Raw genomic sequence first — 21268 nt, 5'->3', positions numbered from 1 at the left:
TACATGTACATTCACATACTTAACCGGAGACTTGCCTGTAGTTTAAATTATGCTTTTTCAAATAGAAGAGTACACTTTGCAGTGTAATCCCACACTGGAATACCAAAAAGTGACAAATTCCTCATAAATGCTTGTGAAAATAAAGCTCTAAAAGTCTCTCTATATATATTAGCCCCAGTAGCAGACAACAGCATAAGCTGGTATGCAACTGATCCCTGGCTGTCTCCACCCATTCAGGATGGTTTCTGTAAAATGCAATTCCCAGATCATTCAAATCATCTTTATTTAAATATTGACCACTAAAATATTAAGACAATTTAAAGTTCATTTCTGTGGACATCACATGAACATGCAATAACAAAAGATATCTACAGTTAATGTCTGTAATTCACATTCCATTTCTAAAAAAAACAGGCTTTGAAATCCCAAACATTTATTTTCTAACACTAAATAAAGAAAGCTTTCACTCTAAAGGCTAGAGAATACACTGTTAAAGTAGCATATTATCTGCACAATAGGTTCTTTGTTATAAACAGACTCTCCAAAAGCAGAATCTTGGAAAACGCAATTCTTTTATTCCTGATCTTTGGGGTTTATTTCTCATTTATATACACTTAAACTGTAAGAGAATCTATCTATCTATTAGGAAAGGAGATTTATTTTATGTTCATTTTAAACTTTCAGAGGCAGTAAAACAAATTCCCTTCTTCATGAAGTCACTGAAGTTAACTGAGTTTATGTAAATATGGACCAGATGACAAGTCTGTTTTTTCATGTCTGCTGCCTCTTTTTACGCAGTTCTTCTAGAGCAGCCTCTCGCTCTCGTAACAGCTGTTTGAGCCGTTTTATTTTTTCATCTCTGATCGTTTCATCTAAGTCTGGTGGAGGCAAAGGGAAAGCATCTTCTCTGAAAGAACCTCTGATAACTGAATCATCATCGTTGTCCTCATCACCTGAAGAAACTAAAACTGGACTGCATGAGCGCATAACTTGGTTATTTTGAGGACGTGGATCTTGCTCAGAGTCTTTCCCTAAAGAGGATTTGCTAGAGGTAGGGAATTTTTTCTGCTGTGAAGTAATTCTGCTGAGTATAATGGAACTGGTGCTGTCATCTTCAAGACTTGGATTTGTCAGTGAATTGATGGCTGTCTTCTTTTTCTTTGCATTGTCTGGCACTGGGAAGGGCTTTGCTTTTCTTTTTTTAGTCCAATCTTGTTCCAGGTCTACAATTATCTATATAATAAATAAAAAAAATACTTCCATTCAAAATGATATCAAATTTAAGTTACTGATAGATATCCGCCTCTGAAATTCAACTCCACACCAGAGAAAAGGGAAATTTTTATGCTGTCTTTCTTCTCTTCCTCAAAAGGGGGAATTAAAAAAAGGCAGTGGGGAAGCTGATCCATGATCAGCCAGGCCAGGACTGAATTGTTGGACAGAGAAGCAATTTCGTAGTTTCATAGTTAGTAGGGTCAGAAGGGACCTGAGCAGATCATTTAATGCCTTCAAGTTCTAAACCTGGAGAAGTTCCTCCCAATTACTGTTACTAAACAAGTGTTCAACTCTTAAAGTACTGCCCTACTATGAGAGTTAGGACAGGTATGTAGCTACCTTATTTGAAATAATTTTTAAAAGTGTTTCTATAGACAAGTGTATTCTGTGCCACCTTCCTCTGCATAGCTGCTCTAGTGTTATTTAAAATGAAATGTTATACCCACCTCCCATCCCCCACCCAGTCATTAACTGCTCACATTATTCAACGTTTGTAATGAATAAGACCCCTAATAAAGCACAGCGAACTATTCATTCTGTCTAAAGAACTTTTAGTATTGCATGTGAAGAAAGCCTTTGATTGGGTCTAATGGAAATATCTGAGGCAGCAACATGGAATTGGAGAAAGCAGTCTTGGATAAAAGCTGAGAAGTTAGATAAAATGCATCTTAATGCATTCAAGAGCAGGCAAGAAGTTACTGTATGACTAGCAACCATTTCCAGGAAGCAATTTCAAAAAGGATGTGTACCAGAAAAATGGAGGAAAAATACTTTATTTATTCACATGCCACACACATCTTCCCAAATTAGCCATCTCAAACTGAGATGTGCGTCTTAAGCGATGAATGTGCCAGGATGGGGGCAGAGGGACACTGGTCTGCTACCAGGGGGCTGTGCTTGGCACTGGCTCAGCCACAGTTAAACCATCTGGCTGCACAGAGCACAGGGAGGAGCCAGGTCACTTCTCTTCCTGCTGCTCAACCAACACAGCTACAGGTTGACCACTCATACACGCTGCTAAATTAGCAGCAACTGCTGGCCTAGCAACAGGGAGACAGGTAATGATGCTGATTATGGGACTGCATGCCTGCTCCATGCAGCTGGAGGGCTCAGCTCTGCTTTAACCAGGGCGGGGAGAATCCAGAAAAATCTTTTCTCATTCTGCCTTTCCAAAACAAAATGTGTGTCTTATTTGGTGGCATGTAGTATGCAAACAAACATGGTAATTTATCACTAGTTTTAACAAAGCCAAGCAGTATGATTCTATCAACTACCACTACAGAAGCCCAATTCCTATCCTTAATAAAATAATGGAAATATTTAAAAAATAAATCTGTACAAGGTAACTGAACTAATGACAACATACAGAATGGGTTAATCATGAACAAATCTTTCTAGATGAGCCTCACTGCTTTTTCATGTTTAAGCAGTCATGCAAAATCAGTAAATGAAGCAACAAATCACATCTAGTTTTTAGAAGAATTTTAAAATTTCATGTAAAATTAGTAAAGTTTCTAGTCCCTGCATATAATAGGGTAATAAACAGGCCCATCAAGAAGGACGAGGAAGATAATTATTAATTCTGAATATGATACAATTAAGGCAATTACTGGAATAGTGTTTCTAGTACTGGTTTTCACACATTTTATTCAAACTGAAAAGGATTTAGCATGATCATAGAGAAAGAAAATCTGTTTTACCAGGACAGACTAAAATAAGCCTCAACTACTTTACTTATTGAATGAAAGATTGAGCAACAAACTGACCATGGACCATAGTTAGCTAGGGGGAGAAAGTAGCTTATTTTAGAAGACCTGTGATCTAGCCAAGGCACACAGCAAACTTGAACTGTGGAAATTTGGTAGAACAACAGGTTGCATACTTGTCCCTACTGGATAACTACTTCTCTGAGGGTGTGAAAAGACATCAACATTTGAAGCATTTAAAGTGGCTTTGAAGTGCTTCAAAAGGAAACTGTACAGATATACATGCCCTTTGAAGCACTCCCAAAAGAGCCAAAGCACTCCAAAATAACACCTGAAGAATGATGTAGTATTTACAAATGTACAAATGTAAGCAGCAGCTAAGTGTTTCTGTCTCCAAAGCAGCGTTTCCCATCCTTTTTCACCCCATGGCACGCCTAAATTAAAAAAACACCATGGCACACCAGATGCGGAGTGTGGCTGGAGGGTGGCGCGGATGGCATTTTGGGCTGGAGCAATGCCCACCGCCTGGCTAGAGCCACGCTCCCCATCTGTCTGTGTCCACGGCAACAGCAGGTGGGGGACTTGGCTTCAGCCAGGCAGGGGGCATGGCTCCAGCCCAAAATACCGCGGCACACCAGTGTGCCACGGGCCGGAAGCACACTGGTTAGGAAATGCTGCTCCAGAGCCTGACAAGGAATCCCTGTATCCCACAGAGCTCCTAAATCACTCAGCGTTCTAGTTCAGCTGCCTTTTCCTCTGCATTACTTTCACTTGTGTTAAGAACACTTTGATTTAATCTCCAGTAAAATTTTTACTTTGAAAAATGTAAATGAAACCTATTGTAGGGCATACATTAAACTTTTGAGATACCTTTTTCTCTTCAGCATTTTCCTGTTTCCTAGTTGTTACCTCCATGTCTAGTGGTGATGCACTGCAAGAATCATTGTTCTTTAAGTTATTACTGGATACACTTGCTTTAGATCCTGTAGGAGAGATCCCAAAAGGGATTCTCTTTAGATATACTCTCTCCTCTTTAGAGAGACCGAATTTCTTTCTTAGCTCAAGGTATTGTTTCCGATATGGTTCCCTTTTGCAAATGTTTTGAACAGTCTTTTCTGATGAGCAAACCTTCTCACTCTGGATCTGAAATACATAAACAGTGACACAATCACTAATTGTTATAAGCCTCTGACCATTAAAATGCTGAAATCTGTTTTTAAAAGTGTTCATTTACCTAAAAACATTCAACTTATTTTGAGGAAAAATATTTTGCCATTTGATTTTTGTTGCTATGTTCAATGTATGAATTTGAAAAAGATGTATAAGTTAAGGTACTTGTAATTTCTGGACAACAGTATAGAATCACAAGTATACTAAAAAAGCAGAATGAGCTGCAAAGTAGCCACTTATCCCATAGCTTTGAAAATGCCAAGAAACAGAGGAATAGAAAGATAACAGGCAATATTATTTACAGCACTGATCTCCTGGATCAGAATGTGTTCAAATACCCACATTTTTATGCTGATTGAAAATTCTAGTTTGCCACTAACAGTCCTCACTACAGAATTCTGCTGCAACCCAAAGTAATTCCTAACCACTGGGGCCTCTCATGCATCAATATACTAAAACCCGTATGAGAACATGCACACTTATGTATCATACTGAAGCAGAAATGAAAGGAAGAAAAGAAGCGAGCCACACGTCTGGTGCATTATCTGGTCTTCCCAGCTGCTATAGGAATTGAAAAAAACTCACATAAGGGCAACACAAAGCAGACAGGAAAAATAAAATAAGCATTTCAGTTCCACCTAGGATAGGGAGTCATAATGAACTAAAATGACAGTCTAACCTGTTGTTGTGATTTAAACTATGTGCAAAACGCTAAGTATGCCTGACTTGCACATATGCTTGATTGCAAGTAAGGGAGACAAGAGCCAAGATAAGGCTGGGGGGAAAAAATATAAAGGGGAATGACAACTCATTCAGTGGCTGAACCTTTCTTGGCCTGCATTCCACAAAATAATTGACAGCCTGATTTGTAATTAACTTTTTAAAGCATCTTTTTAAGTATAAAGAATTGTAGAATTGAGTCATGGAATAATTTTCTGGTAGTTTTATGGGTTATGTTTCAGAAAAAATAATACATGTGCAGCATAGGTTGGGAAGGTTTACTGTTAATAAACTGACTTTTCGAGATTCCCCACTGTCCTGCTCCCAACTCATATTCCCAAGGGAATATACCTTTTATAACCCTGGACTGGGAAGGGACTAATAAGTGCCCTCTCTTCCTCCTTCATCTGGCTTACATGCATGACGGACCAAGCACTTCCTTGTTTTCCACTCAGTATTAGGTTCTTGCCTCTGATTCCACCTGCCTCCTGTTCTGGAGCTGTTTCCATGTGGGTGAGAAGGGCTCTTATCTCCACTGACCAGTCAATCCAGGGCCCTGCAATGGAGGGAAGGGCGGACAGCTACACACTACAGCTCCCCCAAACCTGAGAATGACCTCATGTCTCCTTTGCTTCCCCGTAACCCCTACACATTCTTCAGAATCACAAGCCACAGGCTGGGAAACCTAGTCAAAAATAGTTAAGAATGAAAGTACTGTACTAACCAGGAGCCCATTTCTCATGTGCAAAGGAATGATAAGCATCATCTACGTCTCTTCCCCCTGCCCAAGTCCTTGGCTGTTGTTCTTTCAAATGTGACAGCTGGTGGGACTGTGATGTCATAAGTGACTCACACTCATAAAACAAACTTGACCCTAGTTCAGTACTTAGCCTGTCTCAGAATGACATGATAATTGCTGTTATGCATCTTGTCTTTATTCCAAACTTTGGTTCTCAACCTTTTTTGCCCAGTGGTTCTCAACCTTTTTGTACCAGGACCCATTTGTAATTATCAGTGGTCAGTCCCAACCCTGTACCCTTCACCCCCAGGCCCCAGTCCCCACCACGTGTGGGGAAGGTGGGACCCCAAGCAGCCCCTCGCAGGCAGAAACTCTGCCAGTCTGCAAGAGAAAAACCACGGCTTCCCATGTTTTTCTCCTTTAGAGGAGAATCCATTTTTAAAGTTTGTTCACAACCCTTTCATATATTCTTGCGACCTACTTTTGGATCACAACCCATGGGCTGAGAAACACTGTAGCCTGTCCTTACTTAATACCTCTTTACTTTTCTCCCCATATCTGACCTTTCCCTTTCAACAGCTTCGTGTTGCATGGAGAAATTATGGACATCCTCAACTAAGGCATCAGTGTCAAGCACAGTTTAACCAAAGCTCTAACAAACAGAAGGCTCCCCTACATTTTCATTTTTAAAAACTCAAGACTCTTCCTCTTCTTTCCTGCTTTGCTCATTTGCATAGTGCGGTCTTTTTAAGTTCTGGTAAAATTTTGGTAAGAACCACAGTCTTAGACTTAAAGTTGTGGGAAGCAGTACATCTGTTTACAGGAAAATTTAAATTGCACAAGGCTGGTTTCATTCAAACAGAATCAGGATGTTAGAAGTAATTTGGCATAAACAGACATGGGCAAATTTTATGGTAGAGAATTACCTTCTGTTCTTTGCTGGAATCACAATGCTGCTTAGGCTGAGCTACAGCAGTAGTTGCCGCAGGAGAACTATCCTTCTCTTTGCTGCCACTGCTCGTATTTTCATCTGTCACCACTTTTAGAAGAGGATTTAGGTCACTTGAAATGCTTCCTGTTGTGGGCAAAGCCTCAGTCTGGTTTATAGAGGCACTAGGCTGATTAACATTTGGTGTTGCAAGAAGAGTGGTTACAGTTTCGGGGCTGTTTTTTAAGTTAGATGGTGGAACAGATTCTGTATTTATACATGTTTTGGGATCCTTTGGAGCAATTACAATTCCTTTACTTTTTGACAACACTAAATTTACCACTTTATTGGTTATTTTATCAACTGTGTTTGAGTCAATCAACTGGGTTGCCTCCTTTCTAAACTGAGCATCAGTAGAGGGGGTGACAGTATCAACTTGGGCTGACAGAACATCAGACCCTCTTTTGGTCAGCAAATAGACTTTGCCATTGTACATCACCAGAGCATTATCTTTAATAGGAGTAATTTTTGTCTGGCTTCCGCTAGAGCTATTAGAACATGTTGGTAAAATATTTGCAGAGTTAATTCCTACGTTCTTCATATTTGCCAAGGTTTTCAAGATCTTTGATGCCATGTTATTTGATGACTTTACTGGAACAAGACAAGGTGCTGCTGACTTTGGATTTTCTTGCACAACCCATTTCATTGGAGGCTGCTGGGGTGGTTGGCCATTCGAAGTTACCACTCCTGGAACAGAACTGTTTACTGTTGTTTGTGCAGTTGTGAGGATTAATGGTTTTGATACTTCTGTGACAGGTTTTGGGCAAATGGCAGGCAAACGCTTGGGCACTACAGTTTTTACTGTATTTACTGGTGATACATAAATAACAGTTGGTGTTTTTGTGGCTTCAGTAGCTCCAGAGGCATTTGTACCTGTAGCTGCCAGTATTTTCTGCTGTATTGCAGGCGGCAAAGAAGAAGCCGGAACAGATTTAACTTCTGCATCAGCTGGTATCTGTAGGTGATGTCCAGAGGGCAGTACTGGAGACTTCACTGTCACTGGAAGATTTCTTGAATTTACAAACATATATGCTGTTTTACTTTGGTTAGATGAAGCTGGTGCAGCAACATTTTGCAAAGGTACTCTATCAACCGGGACAGAATTACTCTGGTTAGACGAAGCTGGGATGGTAACATTTTGCAAAGATAGTCTATCAGTTGGAACAGAATTACTCTGGTTAGATGAAGCTGGGATGGTAATATTTTGCAAAGATAGTCTATCAGTTGGAACAGAATTACTCTGGTTAGACGAAGCTGGGATGGTAATATTTTGCAAAGATAGTCTATCAGTTGGAACAGAATTACTCTGGTTAGATGAAGCGGGGATGGTCATATTTTGCGAAGATAGTCCATCAGTTGGAACAGAATTACTCTGGTTAGATGAAGCTGGAATGGTTATATTTTGCAAAGACAGTCTATCAGTTGGAACAGAATTATTCTGATTAGATGAAGCCGGCACTGCAGTATTTTGCAAAGATAGTTTATCAACTGAAATAGAATTATTCTGGTTAGATGAAGCTGACACAGCAGTATTTTGCAAAGATAATCTATCCACCGAAACAGAAGTACTCTGGTTAGGTGAAGCTGATACAGCTATACTTTGCGAAGATGATCTATCCACCGAAACTGAATTATTCTGGTTAGGTGAAGCTGATACAGCTATATTTTGCAAAGATAGTCTATCAACCGAAACAGGATTACTTTGAATGATAGGAACAGTTTTTGTAGTTAAGCTCTCTCTCTCAGAAGTCACTTTAAGATTTTCCTGTTTATCCAATGCCCTTGTAAGAATAATCTTTCCAGGATTAGTTGTCTGAAAAACAGGTATCTTGACAGTTGAGGGTGTGGGAGTATTAGCAACCGGTCTCTTAAAAGTAACATGAAGTGGCTGTGGTATATTCGCTCTAGCAGGATCAGGTCTGACTGTAGACGGAAGAATTGGCACAAAATTCCCAGAGGATTTAGAAATTGGAAGCAACTTCAGAAGGTTTATTCCATCTGGCCCAGTCGTCTGAACTACTCGGTACATACAGCCTGCAATGCTTAATAAAAAAGAAAAGAAAAGAGAAGAAGAGTGTAATATAAATGATCAGCACACAGATACTTCAATTAATACCATATTTACTAGAATACAAGACAAGGCTTTTTTTTCCACCTGAATGGCATGAGGAAAAAAAGCCCCTTGTCTTATAATTGTATAAAACAAACTCTCACTAAATACATTGTCCATCATTAAACTGCTGTCAAAAGCAGAGTGTGCTCAGCAAAGGAAACCAACTATGAAGTTGATTAAATGCAACCAACAGTGAATGTGACTATAAAACACGTGGCCCACATTGGACAAACATGCTGATGGGAACCTACCACAAGAATAGGTTATCTCCTCCGAGTAAAACATATGGTAGTGCCCAATGAGTGCAGTCCTCCATAGTGCTGACTTTTTCTAGTCTTGGTGAGCCATAACTTTCACCCAGAATCCCTCTGTCAGCCTTTCTCTCAGCCTGGCACATAGGTTTAGTGTGGCCCTGCCCTCCACAATGAGGTGAAGCTGAACCAGGCTGCCCTGTTCCTCATCTGGATATAACTCATGACAAGAACACACAGTTCCAGTCATGAGTAGGGGATAATTAGCACATGGATCCTTCGTGGGGTGGGAATCTGTATACACTGAGCAGTGCTGACTTACAGGGTTACTGTGGCTTGATATGCTGTTGACTCTGCTGGGGCCCAGCCCAATGAATGATGTGGTAAATCACGAGCCTTTGGCTTTGGACTGATATCAGGCATAGTTTGTACTACACGTTAGTAGGTGCCAAAGTGCTGCTCAAAAGTGTGTTTATGTCGTACCTGTGCTAAAACTTGCAGCAGTTTCCAACAAAGGTAACATGCATCAGTTCTGGATGAACTAAGTGCATAGGTTATATGCAAATTGCTACACCTATGTTTGGTTTCACAGTTATTGTTTTCAAATGTGCTTCTCACTTCCATGTGTGCAGGGAGAGTGGGGTCTGACAATAAGGAGAGGGGGAAGAGGCTCCCAGGGGAAAAAGTTGGGGGGAGACAGAGAGCAAAAGGCTACCTGACCCCCTGATTTATTTTCCCTGCCATGGCAGTGGGAGGGGACAAATTCAAGGCAAACCTCCAATAATCAGATTCCATACCTGGAAATTTATAACAAATTCATACAATTTCCATATATAGAATCTAATTGTCATGGCACGCAGTCCCCAGGGATGGCTGTGATGCCCCTAGGGCTCCGTGACTGTGCCAGCTCCACCCTGATGGCACCTTCCAGTCTTGCCTGCCACATCTTGTTGGTAAAAATAATGAGTAGGGAGGCTACTGATGAGTTTCTGTGGCCATGGTCTTGTCGAACCCTACTAGACCCTTGGACCCCTTACCATGTCTCACTCCAAGTCAGTGCCTCACGCGACACCTTATGCCTTATGTGCTAACTGCGTGGCTCCAAAACCTCCCCTTTACCATGCCCCGGGCCTCGTGGGTTTTACATGAATATTGTTCCCTCTCAGCTTACTGACCCTCTGCCCCTTTTAATATAGCTAAGCCTTCTAGCCTAGACTTAGTGTGTCAAGCCTGGCTTCAAGGCACTAGCTCTAATCAGTCTCCTCTTGTCACCAGGCCCCTGGCCCTTTCCTGCCGTACCCCTCTGGCACTGGGCTATCCGGCTCCTGTAGCTGCACCCCTCTAGTGCTGGAGCTCCTTACAATCGTGTGCCCCCCTCTGGGCACTAATGAGGCCCCCACCTCCCCTTATAATCAGACCCTGGGCTATATAACACAACAATAATGATGGGGTCACACTGTGCCCCTTTAAGAAGGCAAACTTCTCCCCTAGTCTAGCGTGCTATTCAGCCCAGGGTACCTTATGAGCTCCAGGAACCTTCTGAGTCCTGCAGGCAGCGGATCAGACAACCAAACACCCCAGGGCAGCTCTTTCATGCAGGAGCTCCTTTCCCCTCTAGCCAAGTAAATATGGTACATGCATATTGTATATATACTGGTGTCTTGACTCAGAAGTCAGTCAACTATAGAAATTGCCAGTTAGTATTCAGTGACTTAACCAGTAAAACTAATGCTTATCTAGTTAATAATATTACATCACTGGATTACACATTATACAATGATGTAGTTTTAACTCCTAATAGAGATATTCTTGGAAAAAGGAATTGCACTTTTCTCAACTTAAAACAACCCCCCCCCCCAAAAACTTCAACATCCTTTTCTTTTGGCCACAACAAAGAAACCTTGCACTTTCCCTAAACACCTAGACTTTTACACCACCCTGCTGCTTTTATATTCCCTGCTTTCCTTCCCCACCAGAAAAAGCTGTGAGGGGAAAGGAACACTGCTGAACGTAGGAAGACAGACTTCTCTGCCTCCTCTTCTTTCCATGCTACCTCTCTTACTTTGTAGAGAAAATTCAATCAGGAACATTTTATTGACATTCCCAGGGAGGCTAGAACTTCTGGCTCCCTAATTGCAAAAGTCCCCAGGTGACAAGAGCTGAAAGCTAAAGGAATAAAAGAAAAACCCACATTTTCTCAGTCAATTCCAATAAATGAGCTTTCTTCTCACTAGGGACAGAATTCGAACTCATTCCCATAAAACAGCTGCCAGGTCATAACAACTGCTACATATACATGATAATCTATTTTGGCTGAGATGCACTGACTCTTGACCTTATCGTAGGGGTGCAGTGATAAAGATTTTCCTGGCTGATACCAATGGCTGATTATTAACCAGCCATATTGGCCAATACCGATCCGATAGCCAATTTAAAGGAATGCAGCTGGGCAGCGTGGGGAGCAGTATCTGGCCGATGAGTAAGGGAGGTGCGGAGGGGGGCATGAGGGAGGAAAGGGGCATGGGGGCTGCAGATCGAAGCCCACACAGTGAGAGAGGGAGCGCAGCAGGGGTTGCCCAGCCAGGGCAGTGAATGCAACCCCACAGCCATGGGGGGAAGTGAGGCATGGCTCCCCACACCCTCAGGGGAGGCATGGGGAGCATGTCCCGCCCCCCCAGATTTGTGCACGGGGCGAGGGCAGGCTGCCCACTGAGGGCTCAAGGCCAGGGGCTATGCCGGCCTCTCCCCAGCATGGGCTGGGGCTGGGCTCTGAGAGCGTGGGGGGCAGCGCTGAGAGGGGGAGTATGGGGTGGGCTACAACCACACCAAATTTCCCCATAGCCTCCCCATCCCAGCCCTGCCACCACCCACCTTTCCCCTGCCTGCCCCGAGCATAGCCCCCGGCTCAGTCCCCTGCCTGGAAGAGGTTGGCACAGCCCAAGGCACTGAGCCCACAGCGGGCAGCCTGCCCTCGCTCCACACACAAATCCAGGGGGGCACATGCCCCCCATGCCTTCCTGGGGGTTCACACAGCAGTGGGAAGCCACCCCCACCCCATGCCCTGGACAAGCTGCCCAGGCTGGGCAGCACCTGCCCTGCCCCACTCCCTCCCTCATCGTGGGGGCTTCAATCTGCCCCCCCAACGCCCCTCTCTCCCCACCAACTTACCAGGCAGACACTGCTCTCCATGCTGCCAGGCTGCACTCCTGGCTGCATGCATGCTGCAGCTGTTGAAGACACATGGTATTTATTGGTGATGTTATTGGTTGTAGTGCCCAAAAAAGCCAATTGCCAATAATGTTAATTTTCCTTTTACCAGTGCTGATCCGATATGCAACCGATGTATCAGTGTACCTCTACCTTATTGCTCAAACAACAGAAGGAAAAGGCTAAGGGAATTAGTTTATACAGATGTCTCAAAGGCCTTAAGTACAGACCCTGACTTCCCTAAGCGTGAACAAGTTTTGAGGAAAATTACAGGCAGAACAACTGCCTGACTGAGATAGAACCAAAGGCTGTTTTAGGCAGGAATTATGCAGGCCTTACATCAGGAGTGGGCAAAATCCGGCCCGCAGGCCGAATCCAGCCTGTGAGGTCATTCTATCTGGCCCGCAGGGCCCCTAAAAAAATGTGGAAAATTAATATTTCTCTGCCCTTGGTTCCTGTCAAAAATGACAGGAACCAAGGGCAGTAGGACCCAGGGGAAGCCCGGTGGGCTCCAACAACAGCGGGCCGCCTGGCCCTGCCCCTCCAGCCGGAAGCCTGGCTTCTTGCTTGGGAGCATGTGGCTGCCCCGCGCTGGAACTGCAGGTAAGGCGTCGGGGGGGGAGAAGAGTGGGGGGATCCTGGGCAGGGAAGGAGCGCACAGGGGGGTGGAATCGGCCCCTTCCCCACCCCGTGGCCAGTGCCCCATGCTGCAGCTGCTTGCAGCCTGCGTGGGGCTGCCTGTGCCTGCTCCAGACAGCCCCATGCAGGCTGCAAGTGGCTGCAGCAGGGAGCCCCAGCCATGGGGTGGGGGAGGGGCAGCTTTCCCCCTTGCGCTCAGCTGTTCCCTGGGCTCCTTCCCTGTGTGGAGAAAAGCGGCCCCTCACCCGCTCCATGGCCCACACTCCCTGCTGCAGGAGCTTGCAGCCCATGCGGGGCTGTCCAGAGTAGGCATAGGCAGCTCCAGGTGGCCTGTGAGCGGCTGCTGCGCGCGGCGCCGGGCATGGAGTGGGCAAGAGGCCACTTTCCCTTCACTCCCCCCGCGGTCAGCACCACCTTGTAACCCTGCCTCACTGCCAGGCTGGTAGCGGGGCTGGGTTACAAGCTAGTGCTGAACACAGGGAAGAGTGGCCCCTTGCTTGCCGTATGGCTGGTGCCCCACACTGGAGCCGCTCGGAGCCCGCCTGTGCCTGCTCCAGACAGCCCTACATGGGCTGCGAGTGCCTGCAGCAGGGAACACCAGCCATGGGGTGGGCAAGGGGCCGCTTTTCCCTGTGCTCAGCACCCGCTTCTTCCCTGCTGGCAAGGAGGGGGTCGGGGCTGTGTGCTGCCCCCCGCCTGTACTGCGGGGCTGGGGGGGCATTGGGTGTGAGCAGGCAGAGAGCCAGTGGGAGCACGGGGCCCGCACTGGTGCCCCGGGGTCAGTGCCAGCGGGGCCCAGAGCAGGGTGGCAGAAGCGCAGGGTCCCAGCTGGCAGGTGCTCTAAGGAGCCAGGCCAGCTCCCCACTCTCTCTGCTGGTGCAGCCCAGCCCAACTCCACAGACCCCTGCCAGCCTGTGTCCCACGTTGTGCCCCACCAGTGCTGGCCCTGGGACACTGGTCCCAAGACATTGGGACATTAGTCCCAAGATGGTGACTAGTGTGTGGGGCACCTGTCAAGGGGCAGGGGTACCCATGTGGCCCTTGACAGCCTGTCAAAACTGGGTAAGCGGCCCTCTGCCCTAAATAATTGCCTGCCCCTGCCTTACATTATGGCCTTCAGGTTTGCCCCTCACTAACTCCGTATAGGCTGGTATTATTACTATAATGAGTGCACCACCTTCAAGGAGATGACACAGAAAACAAATCTGATGAAGATGTAAAGAGAAGACCCATGCATTTTGGGAGAACAAAACAAAATACATGGAATTGCAATTTTCAAAAACTTGATTACAGAAAGCTGAATTAGACTACTGTTTTGCGCACTGGAGGGAAGAAAGTTAAGATGGTAGCCAGATGGAAATTAACTGATCTCAAAGACAGCATCAACTATTTCAAGCATAGTAGGCCGACCATGATAACAAGTGACAGCAGACGGTTTCAAGTCTACTGCCAGATGAAGAAAAAAAAAAAGTCTCTCCCCATACAACCAATACATGTGCCTAGTTTAAGGCTCTCTGCTTTCCAAAGAGACTGAATATCTTACTGAGTAGCAAACAAACTAGCTAATGCTCCTAATAATACAGATGCCAAAGTGTTAGCCCAAGAGACAAAATGATTAACACAGAAAATCTCTAATCACAAAATAAGAGATTTGATGAACCTGAACGCAGTTTTTATGGTTTTGGTATCAGCTTTGGAAATAAAACAAAGCTAAAGCTGCCAAAGTCAGACTGGGATTACCACTAGAATTTTAGCTCCATCTCATTTAATTTTTTAGATCAACAGGTTTATCAGGAACATACAGCTGAACTCCCAGCCTAAGTCCGGGTGAAAGCAATCTTAGGTCCTGCTTGCTCTCAAAAAGTTCTGGAAATATGACATTCTGGCTGATGACTGAGAGTATAATAGGATGAAACTGAGGGCCATTCTTGCTTCCCATTGTAATTGTTGCACAAGCAGTCTGCCACCGTGTTGTTTTTTCTGGCAAGGTAGAAGTCATTGGGGTGATCTGGTAATGGGTACTTCGTTCCCAAACAGGACAGCTTCCAGTCTTAGCTGGAGATGTTAGGCTCCTTTCATGTTGTTGTAATATCACGTTTACTATTTGTCTAAGACTTGGAAAACTTTTACTTGCAGAGCTTTCTTCCCTCTGGCATCTCAAAAATTCTCTCCCAGCTCCAGTACTTGGATGTGAAGCCTAATTTCCAGGCATACTTCTGGGGAAGCAGACATCATTTCTATGGATCCTGGCACATCCACTGCATGTAGTAAGAAATTCTGCAGCAAGTTAATTTAAATAACCAGTCCCCAACATTTTGCCCATGTTTTCATTTTCAATATACAACACTGCTGTACTGGCAACCCATATTTGCATTGTGAAGCATTAGTAGAGGTTTTCACAGTAGAGTAACAATAAGTTGGGGGCTTTGGCACAAAGAAGGCAAGTGAGACAAATGGAATTGTGGAAGTTATCAAAATGTTTTTCCTCAAATGATCAGCAGTGAAACAGTTAATGTGAACATTCAAATAATCAAGATTCACCTCACTGTGATGAACTGAGTTACTTTACACCTCCTAAAACTATTGCTACTGCAGAATGACTATCCAATTCCTTGGTTACACCCAGGGCTCAGGTTTGTTATACCTGCTTCCTGACTATTTCTTTCTGAAAACTTTTTGAAGCACTTATCTCTTTCATAAACAGTTTTGGTTTCCCACTACCCTTTTTTGGTTTTAGATCTAGAAAATAAGCTTCCAGAATGCCTTCTGCAGGAAGATGCAGAATTTCTAAACATTTTCTAGCTGTGGGCCTCCTTCATTTGTGAGTCCTTGCTCATTTCCTGATGAGTCCATGAGCATCCTAATCCAATCATAAAGATGTGATAATTCTTTCAGATGGGAAAGGTGGTAAGAAGAGACTCTCTGACAGACATGTGCCTCTTTCACTCAACATAGCAAGGAAATATGATTAGAGTTTCATTAAAGAAAAAAAAAAACCTGAATAGAAAAAAAGATGAAAGAAATGGCAAAATCACTCTGCTCTGGACTCAACATATCTTTGCGGGTCAGAAAAAGAATGAACTTGAAACATGTTTCTTATTCATACCCTTGAAACCATGCGCAAGAACCAAAGGCAAACAACCACATGTACACGCAGTTTTCTATAAAATTTGAAGTTTTTGCTGTAACGTAAGGCTGCAGTAAGCTTTTCCTGTGGGCAATTCTTGAACACAGGAGTGGTCAATAGCAGGGTATGTGCTTCAAGTGGCACAGGCAGCCTGTGTGTGTGGCATGCAGCAGATCAGGGAGGGCACAGCCAGCACAGAGGCAACAGAGCAAGCAGCAGAAAGCAGAGCAGTAGGTTCAGCATGTCAAGGGGATCAGAGTAACACTTGGGGAGGTACAGGGCTAATTTGTGGCACACCTGTCAAAGTTTGGTCCCTACTGCTGTAATAGGTACTAAAGGGATTCAAGGAGAACGAAGAGAAAGAATGAAAGAGAATGAAAGCTGAAGCATTCATAAGGAAAACAGTTTTCAGTAAGATGGTTTGGGAACTCTTGTTTACATGTAACTCACACACCTGTGAAACAGGAGAAAAACAGGTTTTAGTTGGAGGTTTGGAACATCATCTTCAATTAGGGACTTGGAGAGTTCATCATCCATGATTTAGGGCAAGGATTTTCACCTTCTGACCACACAGAAACCACATACTTCTTCTGCTGCTCCCCACTAAGGCCACACACTGAGGTGGACTGTGAGCACCCCTCTGTTGCACCATGCGGGCCTCACCGCTGTCACACTGGGGCCAGAAACTCCCTGGGCTGGCGGCTTCTTTGGGCCTGGAGGCCATCCTGTGTCACCTCATCCCTAAGGGCAGAGGCAGGAAATGGAAGGCAGGGGAGGAAGGGGGAGCCTGCAGACCCCAGTGGTAGAAGCAGAACAAGTCAGGGGGAGAGAGGTGGTGACTAGTGATTAGTCTGAGGTTCTGGGGGCCAGGAGTTAACTCCCCATGCAGCCCATGGACTGCCGGCTGGACAGCCCTGCTTTAGATCACTGATGAATCTTCCACCAAAACTAGGGAATGACCATACCCAACATTTCAGTTAGTCCAAAGTGAAGAAGAAAAATATAACACGGTTTCAAGTCTTCTTTGTGTAATGAAGTGGAAATAAAATGGAGAGTTGAACGCATTTTTTTCTACATTTTGTCAATTATTTACAGTATATGATTCAGAATTTTGCATACTGCCATGTCAGTCTACTCAGCAAGGGCGATTGACTATTTTATTGAAGTTTAATTATTTTAATAAGGAATTATAACTAAGTTTATTTTTCAAGTTGAGCAGAATTTAACATATCTGACACTAACAGAATGTGGGAACAGATAAGAAGTCTGGCTCCAACTACCACTTTTTGACCATAATGGTTCATGTTCTTCACTGGTACCACTAACAGAGAAATCCTCACAAGGAGTGAGGTAGTTGAGGATTTCTAAGGTTTGGCATATACCTCTTCCCCTGCTCCTCCTTCCTCTTTTTATTTTGAATAAAATTTTTTTTTAATGTAGAAACTTCTTCTGGTTCTTTAATAAGCCATCCTAATCTCTTGCTGCCATGTTATATACATTTGTATTTTCCCATATTATTATAACTCTTGAGGGTACATCTTTTTGTTCTTTAGGACTGAGGATAGTAATCCAATCAACATATTTATATCTTGTAGCATAGTGGCTTGTAGCAAGGAGTTGCTGATTGCTAAAACAAGAAAGACAGTTGTAAACCACAGCTACTAATGATAAGTTATCCTTTTATCCTTTTATCCTTTACAAAACATTCTACATTAAAAATCAAATAAACAGAGACTTTTTTTTCAAATAAATAAATTCCGTATTCTCTTGCATATAACACAAGCCTTTTCTCTAAAAGGTTTGGGCAGTTAGTTCACGTTGTGCTGTGTGCTACAGCAGCTATGCCATGAACAGTAGGCCTGTGTGAGTTGGCAGCGATCCGATCCAGCTTCGGATCTGGCCGCTTTGGATGGCCACGATCTGATCCGGAGTTCTGGACCGGGTTTCCACCTCAATCTGGCCAAAGCGGCTCCAAAGCTTTGGAGCTGCCTCAGAGATCCAGCCATAGCGTATAATGGGGAAATCAATTAAATATCTATAACTTTGTTGTTTTTTGTCCAATTTGGATGAAACTTGCAGGGATGGTAGCCTCTGTTGAGAGCATGAAACCGGCCACGTTTCAAGAAGATTGGTGCAGGGGTTTGGGAGAAACCGTACCCCAAATGCTTGCAAGCCAAACTCATGTCGCATCTATGTGTAACAACACAGGGGGACCAAAACTGCAGGGCTTGTAGCTCTTATTGAGGCCACAAAGCCTGCCAAGTTTCAAGGAGAGTGGTGCAGGGGTTTGGGGGGAACTGCCGCTCAAGCTGCGGACAAGCAAAATTTGTGCCATGGGTGACACTGTGTGTGTTAAGGTGCAGCGGGGTGACAACTGCAGGAGTTGTGGCTCCTGCTGACACGCCTGCCAGCTGGGGAGGAGATTGGTGCAGGAGGGCTCTGGGGCCCTGCACCCCTAGCTGCTGACAGGCAAAACTCCTGCCAAGACTGTCTGTTTTTGGGCAGTTGATTGTCTGTATTGATTCTTTCCTCTCCTTAGCCTGGTTTTGTAGGTGCTAATTGATGCTCATTAGGTTGTTATGTAGTAGCTAGGTCCTGTGCATTGAGCTGGTCCCTGAGTCCCTGGTCCGGGAGTGAATCATGAGTGACTGACTGGTAACTGGGAACACGGCAGTTTAGCAGCCAGGCCTGCAGCCGTGTCTCCCCTCCTGCCCCAAGACAGAGATATTCAGTCCCACAAGCACCCATGGCACAAATTTTGCTTGTCCGCAGCTTGCAAGGCAGTTCCTCCCAAACCCCTGCACCCCTGACAATTTCATCCGAATTGGATAAAAAACAAAGTTATAGATATTTTATTGTTTCCCCATTATGCCCTATGCCCAGATCTCCGAGGCGGCTCCAAACCACTTCGGGAAGCCTAACGAGGCCAACGCTTTGACCTGGATGTGCTGCTTTGGACCCCGAAGCGTCCAAAGCTTCTCTGGATCCGAAACTCTGTCTGAAGCCTCGCACAGCCCTAATGAACGGTACCCCAGATAGCCAGGTCAAGTGCATCTCCACAAACTATAGTCACGGTAGTGACTGCAGTGTAGACATTGAGGAAGCTTGGATTTCACTGACATGATTAAACCCAGATATAATCCGGGCATTATTCTGACTAATGCCTTTTCTACAGACACAAGATTTCAATATAGAAAGACCCCTGCAAATAAACCATTGCTTTTTTGGATTTTCAGAGGTTGAGAATTAGAAAATAATGTTCTCTTGGAATATTTAAAGCTTAAACACTCATCCCCAGACTACCATTTTCTAAACTAATCTGTCCAACAGATTTTTCCCATTGATAAGAGTGTCATGGGAAACTAACTGCCCTGATTTGACATCAGCAAGATCTGATTCTGAGGAATAACATTCCTCATCATTTTCAGTGGAACAGTTGATCAAAGAAGAGGCTCTTGTGTACTAATCTCCTTCGCGTTGATATAATTTTAAATTATTTGAAGTTTCCTCAATTGCTTCTTGGGGAAAAAGGAAGAAAGATGGTAGAAAATGCCACTACTTCAACTGAAGGTAAACAAGTAAATCCCACTTGGTGGAGAGGTCAGTGTATCCCTGATTTTTCAGTAACTATTATGGCAGGAAATTTATGAATGAGAACTTGCACATAGGTCATCATAATGTTGTAGAGGTCCTCTTTTAATAAATGTTCTATCCAGGAGACAAGACCAGCTCAGGGTCCCTGACTCAGTTGTTGACAACAAGGGCCCATGTCAATGACCAAATGCTTGCATTTCAGTAGATGCAATTTGCTCCCTTAAGGGGTTCTGAACCCTTTCTAAGAGAGCGACTGATTAGAAAAAGGCTCAAGTGAGAATGAGTTGCTGCCCTCTCTCATCAAAAGCAGTGATTTAATCAGACGTCCAGAAAGTCTTCTTCCTTCTTATGTTCTGAAAAGAAGTTGCCTTTGACCCAGAGAGAAAATGATCCACCCTGTAACACTTGCAGTCCCTTCCTTACTCTGACTCTGGGCAGAGCGCTGCAGAGGGCCTCCTCTGCAGAGGAAGATGCTTCCTGTTGAGAGATACCTATAAAGTATCAGAGCCCTATTCCATGTGAACCCAAGGGAATAAGAGGCAAAATGAATGCCTCTCCCTCCTCACCAGTAGCCAATCACTTCTTCCTTTGGGAACAGCCTTTTTTGTAGGTATAGTATTAGCTGACACCTAACTCCATCTTTTTGGTACACAGAAGAAACATGGGTCTATTCCCATACAGGAACAGTCATCTGTCCCCCTCTGTTGTTATAGAGGCTGACTCACGCTTTTAGGAAGATTGTTGCCTATATTTAGCCAGCGAGCACTGTCCAATGTGCCCTGCTCAGTGTCTCCCCTTGGTGCAAACCTTTGTTTTAAACCTCTTTCACTCCCATCCCCATTCTGTATTTTATTTGCCCCAAGCAATCACTGATGTAACCGTGGTGCCCCCCTCTTCCTTACTAAGGGAAGTTTTTAGCTCTACGTGGTGGCCACTGGTCCAGCTTCTGGAATGACACATTTCATCAGAAGACCTGTATTTAGTTTGCTCTGCCACATCAATAGCTCTCTGGGTGATCAGCTTAGGTCTAGGAGATCGTAATACAAGAGTTTTCTTTTGGAAAAACAAACTTTGGTGCTTAGTGACCACTAAAGCAAGCTGGTGATTGAAAAACCAAAAAAATGGGATTTTCACAGGGGGGGAAAGCACATGATTTAGTCTCACATGGAAAAAACCATGCACAGCAAGACGCCAGCAGCCCAGCCTTTCCTGGACACACGCTGCTCTCCAGGTGTCAGTGGTCCAAGTCCCTGGGTTGTGGAACCGGCAATGCAAAAAAAACCAAAACAAAAAAATGGATGCAAAAAAGGCCAAATCAGCCCCCTGTGGCAACTCCCCCTGCAGTCGGGCCTATTGGGCCCAGGTGGAGGGCGTCATCCCCCTTCCCTCAGCTTGTGCAGGAAAGCGCCTGTGCCACGCCCTCAGCTTCCATCCTTTGCAAATGACGTCACGCATGCGAGGATTCCAGACGTCACAATGGAGCCGCCCTCCCACGTGTCCAGGGGGCGGAGCGAGGCGAGGCCTGCAGTGGGCGCTCCGGCCGCCAGGGGCAGCTGCCCCTTAAATGAGGCGTCGGCCCCGAGATAAGCTGCCCAGCCCGATCCGGCCCGGCCCACGGGTACTCACCACTGCGCGGCGCTGCCGGGCGCCTCTTCCGGCCGCTTGGGAGCCTGCAGCGGCGGCCCCGACATGGCGCGGGGCGCGGCGGCGGGGGGCGCTCTCCAGGGCCCCGCGCGCCG

At 44.8% G+C, this 21268-nt stretch overlaps 1 protein-coding gene across 1 annotated transcript; it reads right to left on the bottom strand.

Moving 5' to 3' along the window:
• Window positions 1–264: 264 nt before the first annotated feature.
• On the bottom strand, window positions 265–21262 carry LRIF1 (ligand dependent nuclear receptor interacting factor 1). The gene is made up of 4 exons (XM_019513796.1): window positions 21156–21262; window positions 6537–8640; window positions 3852–4124; window positions 265–1233 (listed from the first exon to the last, which is right to left on the bottom strand). Exons 1-4 carry the CDS (start codon window positions 21218–21220, stop codon window positions 772–774), a joined length of 2904 nt encoding a protein of 967 aa, XP_019369341.1. The 5' UTR covers window positions 21221–21262; the 3' UTR covers window positions 265–771.
• Window positions 21263–21268: the final 6 nt, after the last annotated feature.

Source organism: Gavialis gangeticus, unplaced genomic scaffold, assembly GCF_001723915.1.
Source record: "Gavialis gangeticus isolate Ggan-Ray unplaced genomic scaffold, GavGan_comp1, whole genome shotgun sequence".
Lineage (NCBI taxonomy): Eukaryota > Metazoa > Chordata > Crocodylia > Gavialidae > Gavialis > Gavialis gangeticus.
Note: the sequence above shows the minus strand (reverse complement) of the source record. Positions and strands in the feature narration are given on the sequence as shown.

What these genes read in the sequence shown, in the direction of transcription:
- LRIF1 (XM_019513796.1), bottom strand. Translation starts at nt 21,220, where the DNA reads ATGTCGGGGCCGCCGCTGCAGGCTCCCAAGCGGCCGGAAGAGGCGCCC. An exon ending in CCCGGCAGCGCCGCGCAGTG is followed by an intron (nt 8,641 to 21,155) that starts GTGAGTACCCGT and finishes TTTTTTATTAAG; the next exon opens with CATTGCAGGCTGTATGTACC. An exon ending in ATTCCAGCAAAGAACAGAAG is followed by an intron (nt 4,125 to 6,536) that starts GTAATTCTCTAC and finishes TATGTATTTCAG; the next exon opens with ATCCAGAGTGAGAAGGTTTG.